Source organism: Lagenorhynchus albirostris, chromosome 2 (assembly GCF_949774975.1).
Source record: "Lagenorhynchus albirostris chromosome 2, mLagAlb1.1, whole genome shotgun sequence".
Taxonomy (NCBI): Eukaryota; Metazoa; Chordata; class Mammalia; order Artiodactyla; family Delphinidae; genus Lagenorhynchus; species Lagenorhynchus albirostris.
Genome location: NC_083096.1, coordinates 164271180 through 164280090, shown reverse-complemented (window position 1 = coordinate 164280090; position 8911 = coordinate 164271180). Strand labels below are relative to the sequence as shown.

The 8911-nt window shown below is 45.9% G+C and overlaps 1 protein-coding gene across 4 annotated transcripts; it reads left to right on the top strand.

The window, feature by feature from the left end:
• The first annotated feature begins 1463 nt into the window (after positions 1–1463).
• On the top strand, positions 1464–8607 carry ATP5IF1 (ATP synthase inhibitory factor subunit 1). Of its 4 annotated transcripts, none has more exons than XM_060140862.1 (4): positions 1464–1622; positions 1717–1808; positions 6353–6484; positions 8397–8607. In XM_060140862.1, the coding sequence occupies exons 1-4, from the start codon at positions 1536–1538 to the stop codon at positions 8593–8595; spliced, it is 510 nt and encodes a 169-aa protein (XP_059996845.1). In that variant the 5' UTR covers positions 1464–1535; the 3' UTR covers positions 8596–8607. The 4 variants fall into 4 exon arrangements, with proteins under 4 accessions (XP_059996845.1, XP_059996848.1, XP_059996847.1 ...); XM_060140865.1 differs by having other exon boundaries at positions 8296–8607; XM_060140864.1 differs by lacking the exons at positions 6353–6484; positions 8397–8607 and adding an exon at positions 3280–3547.
• The last annotated feature ends 304 nt before the right edge of the window (positions 8608–8911 follow it).

The following is an 8911-nucleotide window of genomic DNA, read 5'->3' as shown; positions in this document are numbered from 1 at the left end:
TTCCATCTTTTGGCTACTGTGAATTGGTGCTGCTATGAACATGTGTTGAGTACCAGTTTTCTATTTGAGGGGTACAATTTCCTAGAAAGGAATTTGGTAATTCTATATTTAACTTTTTGAGCAACTGCCAAGCTGTTTTCCACAGCGGCTGAACAATTTTACATTCCTACCAGCGATGTAGGAGGTTTACAATTTCTCCACATCCTCACCAATGCTTGTTATTTTCCATTTTTTTAAATTACAGCCATCCTAGTACCTAGATGGATCTTTTGCACAAACTCAGCAAGACCCTCCACTGGATGTCCAGCCAGGACATAATCAAGAAACAATAGTATCTGAGAACTAGAAACAGTTTCTGAAATGGGAATGGCACTTAAATATCTAGAAACACAAAAAATTATTATTACTAGATAGTGGGCTTATGGGTGATTATTATTTCTAGCCTTCTGCTTTCGTGTTTTTCCAGCTTTTCTAAAATGAACATTTGAAAATACGCCCTGCAGCTATTTCCTCCCATTTAACTCATACAAACCAGGGCTGGTATTTTTCCAACCAAAAGATGATCAATAAAAACTGTTCAACAATTTCATGGAAAGCAAAGAAGATATTTTTATAATCATGAATAAGATCTGGCCCAACCCTCTCAACTGAAGGAGAAAAAGAGTGGGCCCAGAGGGAGAAAATGACCTAGGCAAAGGCTATAAACTACTATTATCTTGTTCACGTTTGTTAGATGGCTTAAGGAAGGTCAAGGCAAAGCCGTCCCTAGACTCCTGCCTATGCTCTTTTCCACTTCATTGCACCACATTGCCAAAAGTCCTGTTATCAAGCCCATTTGATAACATATCAATACATTTTGCAAATATTAATTCAGTGCCTACTTGATTGATCAAGGTCCTAATAACTTCGTAAGCTCAAAGGTGCAAGAACAAAACAGGGGGCTATGATAGAATGACGAAGGAGGTCAGAGAAGTTTTCTCTGAGCTGACGTTTAAGCTGAGACTTGAGAGTGAAATGTCAGTGCAACAAAAGAACATTGACCATATACACATACATTCCCAACCCTAAATGACTAAGTCAGGGCATCCTGGACATAGCCGCCCACCCCCACCCCCATATTACCCATCTTATTGATGCTAATAGTCCAGGAAAGGGAAAGCTTCCTTTGGGTGCTTAATAAAAACAACCTTAGGATTGGAATCGTGAGGTGGGGATGGACGTCACGCCTAATTCTCATAGACCCGAGAGCCAAAATCTTGACTTCTGCCCCTCTGTTCTAGCTTTTCTATCTCCTCCATTATTTTTCTCCAGTCCTTTGACCCTGGAGCCCTTGCTAGGGGTTGGCTAAGAATAGGCCCGCCTCTAGGCCAGGATTCGCTGCAAACTACAGAAACCCCGCCTCTCCCTCTCGTGATTCGCTACTCCCAGGTTCATCCCGCCTCTCCAGCGAAACGATTGGCGGCCTGGCCTGCAGCGCCCTTAGCTCCTGCGAAGCTTGCACCTCCGGTCACTGGAGGGGTGCTGCACTGACAGCAATGGCAGCCACGGCATTGGCGGCGCGGACGCGGTTCGGCGTGTGGAGCGTCTGGGCCATGCAGGGCCGGGGCTTCGGCTCGGAATCGGTACGCCGCCGGCGGTGCATGTTGCCCCAGCCCTGAGCGCAGATCCCCTCTCTGCCGCCCTCACCTTTACCAATACCCCCGTCGCTTTCCGCAGGCAGACAATCTCGGCTCCAGTGCGGGCGCGGTCCGGGACGCCGGTGGAGCCTTCGGAAAAAAAGAGCAGGCCGAAGAGGAGCGATACTTCCGGTGAGGCCCACGGGACCCCGAATCCAGCCCTATATCTCTCACGGCCTTCCAGTCCTTCAACTGTCAGTCGCCCCACCCATCCCTCCCTGGCGTCCTGGGGCGCCCCATCCCCCAGTAGAACTCCCGGCCCCTGAACCCATTACACCCAACACTTGAGGACCCGACTCTCGCCACCTGTAGGGCGCTTCCCGTGCGCTGCCGAATCCCAAGGCCTCCACGCCCAAGCCGTTTCCACCTGCGGGTCTTCAGAACTCGCCAACCACCGCTCATCTGTTCCTGAATCTTTTACCATCCCCACCCGTGGAGTTTACCCCGCATCATGCCAAACGCCCCCCAAATTCCTCCCAGAGTGTCTAGATCCGACGGTTCCAATACATGCAGACCCCCTGAGCCTGACTCCCTCGGCCCTCACCCACCCATCACCCCAGGCCTCAGCTTTGCTAGCCCCGCGTGGATGGATTCCCTGACTCCTCAGACCCTCTCAGCCATTTCTAGACACCCCCCCGCCCACCTCTCCAACTGGCCTGAGCGAGTGGGTCCTAGAGCATGTAGCAGCTGCTCATGGCTGAAACCCCATCCCCCACTCCTCGAAGACTTGGCCTGCTCCACCCAGCCCAGCTTTTAGGAGTATGGTGTGGACTGGGCCTACCTATCCTGTTTACCAACCTCGAGTTATCTTACAGTGACTTCTGTCCACAGTGAGGAGCAGCGTGGAACTAATCTAGCTTCTGCTTCTCCTTGACCTATCTTTTCTCTTCCACCCTCTCTTGCTCACTCTTAAGAATTACCACCATAGCACCTGCCATACCAGAGAGACAAGGTGCAGCCCTTAGAGATCATCTAATTGGCCTCCTGCATTGTACAGTTATGGAAAACAGAGGCCCATATGTGGCCGAACCAACATTTGAATCATCCCTTCTTGAGACCTAAACTTGGACTGCCAAGTACTGCGAGAGACCGCTTCTCCCCCCCCCCCCCACGCCTTCATTTTGGCCTTTACAGTGGGTCTTGCAGTTCTCAGGTAAAGAAAGCCCTAGATTAACTGGGATAGGACACATATATTTGTCCTTTAACTATGCCCCTTCGTATATCCCACCCCCACCTTTTGCTCTTTTTCCTCCCAAAAGGGATTCTGTTCTCTGGGTTGTTCCTCTAATAAGTCCCCCAGTTAGGGACTTAAGTCATACCTCTCTGGAGTTTTCTACTGAATCTGACAGGAATCCATCATTAGCGGTGGAATTTCAGGCACTAGCACCAGGAAGATGGAATCATTTTGGTCATCTCCTAAAAATGATACACCTTAAGGTGGAGTATTCTTAATATGGGGCTTGAGAGGGTAGAAGAGGATGACCAGCCAGACTCCCATGGGATTGGGACTCCTGTTCTTTGCCTTAGGTATTTCAGATTATGCTTAGAGGTCTCTTTGGGGTGAAGGATTGGGATTAAACCAAGAGCCACTATGTCCTTGTAGAGCTCGTGCTAAAGAACAGCTGGCAGCCTTGAAGAAACACCATGAAAATGAGATCTCTCATCACATGAAGGAGATTGAGCACCTGCAGAAAGAAATTGAGCGGCACAAGCAGTCAATCAAGAAACTAAAACGTGATGATGATTAAGTGCACACAGTTCCCTATAGCATGGCTACCTGTTATTGCCCACTTCTCTTAAACCAGACATAGTTCTGGTTTAATTAATATCTGTGTGCTTCCAACAAATTATAATAAATTGTCATCAGTGAACTGTGTCTAATGCCTTCTATCTGAAGAGGGGTAGGGGGATACACTACTGAACCACTAAAATGAATCAGACAGGGTACCAGCAGTAGGGAACTTGGAGACAAAGCACAGTGTGATAAGTGCTGTGCAACATGGGGGGACCAATGTGACATGGAGAATGGAAAGGCCCCTTTCCCTGTCGGACACTAGTCAAGAGGTCTTCAGAGAAAGCTTCTTAAGGAATAAACCTCAATCCAAAGCGTAAGGTCAAGAGCAGCCTGGAAAACAGGAGTGATTGCTTAAAAAGGTGTAATTCAAGGCACCATCAATAATCACACCATTTTGCATTTATAAAATGGAGTAAACAGCTCTTCATATGAACTAGTTATCCTTGTTCTAATTATCCTTGCGCAGGTTGAGAAGGCTGGAATTAGAAATCATGTGTTGCCTTGGCATCCAGGTGTTTTGACTCCTAATCAAATCTGTTAACAGCACAGAATCAGAATTATTTCTTAGGCTATATTTTGCTTTGCCGAGTATGCTCTTGATTCAAATTAGACTTTAAGGCCTTGTTTAGCTAAATTATTATACAAACTACTTGTGTAATTCGTCCAGACAAAAAACAAAACAAAACTTCAAGTGACCTATTGGCCATTGGCAAGACATTTTCAATTCTCCAGTTCAGTAGATCATTTGCCCCAGAATTGTGACGAGTCTTTTGTTGTAAGACCCTATTACACAAAAGCCTTTAGGGCCACTGAGTGATAACAGCTTGGATAAGTCATTGACCCTGCCCTTGCAGACCAGAAACAATGGCTGTTTCCAAAACTTGTCCATGATGCTACTGATGAAAAGCTTATTTATGGTACTCTTGAGGTATGAGTGCTGAGATTCTAGTGGCCAGCAACAAAATGACCTCAAAGATGAAGTGCAAGAAATGATTATATTAAGTCATATACCTTTTTTAAAATTTTAGAACACTACAAAATTTGAAAAGTTTAAGAATTGGTTGAGGAACAAGTAATATCTTCCATTTCGCATTTTTGTGACCAAAGAAAGGCATACAAAATCTCCTAAGTTTGGCGATTCCCTGGCAGTCTAGTGGTTAGTACTCCCTGCTTTCACTGCCATGGGCCCAGGTTCGATCCCTGATGGGGGAACTAAGATCCCGCAAGCGACGTGGCCAAAAACAAAACAAAACAACCTCTTAAGTTTGAAGATGACAGTGTTTTCATGACTTACAATCAATAATTTCCTTATTGGGAATGATGTTCCTGAGTTGATTCCTCAATAGCAGTGTACCATCTGCTCTTGTCCTATATTTTAAATAAAAATCAGTCTAATGATGATTGAAGCAAAAAGTTGGAACTTTAACGTGAAAATGAGGAATCGTGAGTTTGAATTCTTAAAAAGGTTAAATGAATTTTTGGAGCAGCCTAATTTAAGACTACCTGAGCTTTATGGGACTTCCTGGTGGTCCAGTGGGTAAGACTCTGCACTCCCAGTGCAGGAGCCTGGGTTCAATCCTTGTTCGGGGAACACATCCCATATGCATCCCGCAACTAAGAGTCCGCATGCCACAGCGAACATCCCGCATGCTGCAACTAAGACCCGGCAAAAACCTAAATAATTTTTTTTTTTTTAAACTGGGACTTCCTGGTGGCACAGTGGTTAAGAATCTGCCTGCTAATGCAGGGGACATGGGTTCAATCCCTGGTCCGGGAAGAGCCCACATGCCGCGGAGCAACTAAGCCCATGCACCACAACTACTGAGCCCGTGAGCAACAACTACGCTCATTTAATCTCATGATATTTCTGGTAAATAGGTTCATACCATTAGCTTAATTTTATAACCAAAGTAACAGAAGCAGGGAATAGTGAATAACTTTCTCAAGGTCACACAACCAGGTTTGTGCTGAGCAAGAACTTTACTTCAGAACTCCTGCTCCCACAGTCTTGAGTTGCAGTTCCAGTGTAGCGGTTCAGCTTCCTGTTAACTACCTCCTCACTGTGGGACAGGTTGGGGGTGGTGGGACTTGCCTGGACAATTGGGGACGACCCTGGGTTGTTCCACTATTCTTGAATATGCATTGCTGCATACCCTATGTATTCCATTTTCAGATTTCTGAAACGTATTTATTAAAAATTATATTTAGGGGACTTCCCTGGTGGCTCAGCGGTTAAGAATCCGCCTGCCGATGCAGGGGACACGGGTTCAATCCCTGGTCCGGGAAGATCCCACGTGCCGCACAGCAACTAAGCCCGTGCACCACAACTACTGAGCCTGAGCTCTGGAGCCCATGAGCCACAACTGCTGAGCCTGCATGCCACAACCACTGAAGCCTGCTTGCCTAGAACCTGTGCTTTGCAACAAGAGAAGCCACTGCAGTGAGAAGCCTGCACACCGCAAGGAAGAGTAGCCCCCGTTCGCTGCAACTAGAGAAAGCCCGTGCGCAGCAACGGAGACCCAATGTAGCCAAAAATAAATTAATTAAAAAAAAAAAAAGACTGAGTGACAGCATCCGAAGAAGCCTGGCATTGAGAGAGACCCTTGGTTCCTGGGGAACTGACAATACTTCAGCCTTTCTATCTGGAGCCTGGAGGGAGCAATGGGGGAGGAGGAGGAAGTGTGGTGAGTTCTATGAATCTTCCCAGGGCTGAGTTGGCCATTTGTAAGCTGAATCAGTCACCGTTTCCTACTTCTTAGTCCTTCCTTCCTCCTTCCTTCTTTCCAGCCTCTCTCCCTCCTTTGCTCCTTTCCCTCTTCTTTTTAGGTGCAGTCCTTTATTAGAGCAGAAAACTCCTAAACCACTTGTATCCTACTTGCAGGAATTGGAAACACTGGAAAGGAACAAAAAGCTTCAGAGCAGGCAAAGGAACAAAGAAGTACAAGGAGATGTACGCCAACACTTCACATGTTGGTGCCACCCGACACAACCTCTCAATTAGCAGATGCCACAGGTACCTCCTTGCTCATCAGTCTTTTTATTAACTTGAGGTAAAATTCACATAACATAAAATGAATCATTATCCATTTAAAGTGTAAAATTCAGTGGCATTTAGTATATTCACAGTGTTGTGCAAACATTGCCTCTATTTAGTTTGAGACACTTTCATCACCCCAAAAGGAAATTCCATACCCATTAAGCTGTCACTCTCCATTTACCCCTCCACCCAGCCCCTGGCAACCGCTAGTCTGATTTCTGTTTCCATAGACTTGACTTGCCTGTTCTGAATGTCACATGCAAATAGAATCATACAATGTGTGACATTTTGTGTCTAGCTTCTTTCACTTAGAATAAGGTTTTCAAGGTTCATCCATGTAGCATGTTTTAGTACTTCACTCCATTTTTTATTTCTTTTATTTTTTTTTTATTTTTTTGCGGTACGCGGGCCTCTCACTGTTGTGGCCTCTCCCGTTGCGGAGCACAGGCTCCGGATGCGCAGGCTCAGCGGCCATGGCTCACAGGCCCAGCAGCTCTGCGGCATGTGGGATCTTCCCGGACCGGAGCACGAACCCGTGTCCCCTGCATCGGCAGGCGGACTCTCAACCACTGCGCCACAGGGAAGCCCCTTCACTCCATTTTTTAAATGGCAGAATAATATTCCATTGTATGGATATACCACACTTTTGACTATCCATTCATCAATTGATAGACATTTGGCTTGTTTCCACCTTTTGGCTGTCGTGAATAGTGCTGCTAAAAACATTCCTGTACGAGTATTTGTTTGGACACCTGTTTTCAATTCTTTTGGATACATATCTAGGAGTGAAATTGCTGGGTCATAGGGTAATTCTATGTTTAACTTAGTGAGGAACTGCCAAGTTGTTTATCCACAGTGGTATTTTGCATCTCCACCAGCAATGTACAGAGTTCCAGTTTGTCCACATCTCTACTACCACTTGTTATATCTGACTTTTTGACTCTAGCTATCCTAATGTGTGTAAAGTGGTAGCTCATTGGGCTTCCCTGGTGGTGCAGTGATTGAGAGTCCGCCTGCCGATGCAGGGGACACAGGCTCGTGCCCCGGTCTGGGAAGATCCCACATGCTGTGGAGCGGCTAGGCCTGTGAGCCATGGCCGCTAAGCCTGCGTGTCAGGAGCCTGTGCTCCGCAACGGGAGAGGTCACAACAGTGAGAGGCCCGCGTACAGCAAAAAAAAAAAAAAAAAAAAAAGTGGTAGCTCATTGTGGTTTTGATTTGCATTTTCCTGATGACTAATGATATTGGCCAATAGGCTGTTTGTATATCTTCTTTGAATAAACACCCATTCAAGTCCTTTGCCTATTTTGAATTGGATTGTGTTCTTGTTCAGTTTCCAGAATTCTTTATTTTATTTATTTTTTATATAGATTTTACTTATTTATTTATTTATTGGCTGTGTTGGGTCTTCCGTTGCTGTGCATGGGCTGTCTCTAGTTGCGGCGAGCGGGGGCTACTCTTCGTTGCGGTTCGAGGGCTTCTCATTGCAGTGGCTTCTCTTGTTGCAGAGTACAGGCTCTAGGCACGCAGCCTTCAGTAGTTGTGGCACACGGGCTTCAGTAGTTGTGGCTCACGGGCTCTAGAGCGTGGGCTCAGTAGTTGTGGCACACAGGCTTAGTTGAACCGTGGCATGTGGGATCTTCCTGGACCAAGGCTCAAACCCGTGTCCCCTGCATTGGCAGGCGGATTCTTAACCACTGCGCCACCAGGGAAGCCCCCAGAATTCCTTATATACTCTGGATACTAGATATATAATTAGCAAAAATTTTCTCCCATTCTGTGATTTTAGATGAGGTCCTGGGAGTGGGACCCTCATGACGGGATTAGTGCCTTTATAAGAAGAGACACCAGAGAGCTTGCTTGCTCACTCTCTGCCATCTGTGGACACAGGGAGAAGACAGCCATTTGCAAGCCAGGAAGAGAGCTCTCCCCAGTACATGAACATGCTGGCACCTTATCTTGGACTTCCAGGCTCCAGAACTGTGACAAAATTAATTTCGGTTTTTTAAGCTACCCGGTCTATGATATTTTGTTATGGCAGCCCGGCCTAAGGAAGGCATCAATAACATTCACAGAAATAAACTTCTAAAAGTTTTTACAATTAGCATCAAGAGAAATGTATTTGTTTATAGCCTTTGACTCATGGATTTGCTTCTAGAAATTTAACCTGGGGAACTAATCAGGAATATAATGCAATATTTTGTATGTAAGAGTTTTATCTCATTTTGATATAAAGTAGTGAAAAATGTCCAGCAATAGGTATTAATGAACAAATTATATGACACATGAACATTCTGCAACCATTAAAAATTATGTTTAAGGGGAATTCCTTGGCAGTCCAGTGGCTAGGGCTTCGCACTTTCACTGCCATGGCCCGGGTTCAACTCCTGGTCAGGAAACAGATC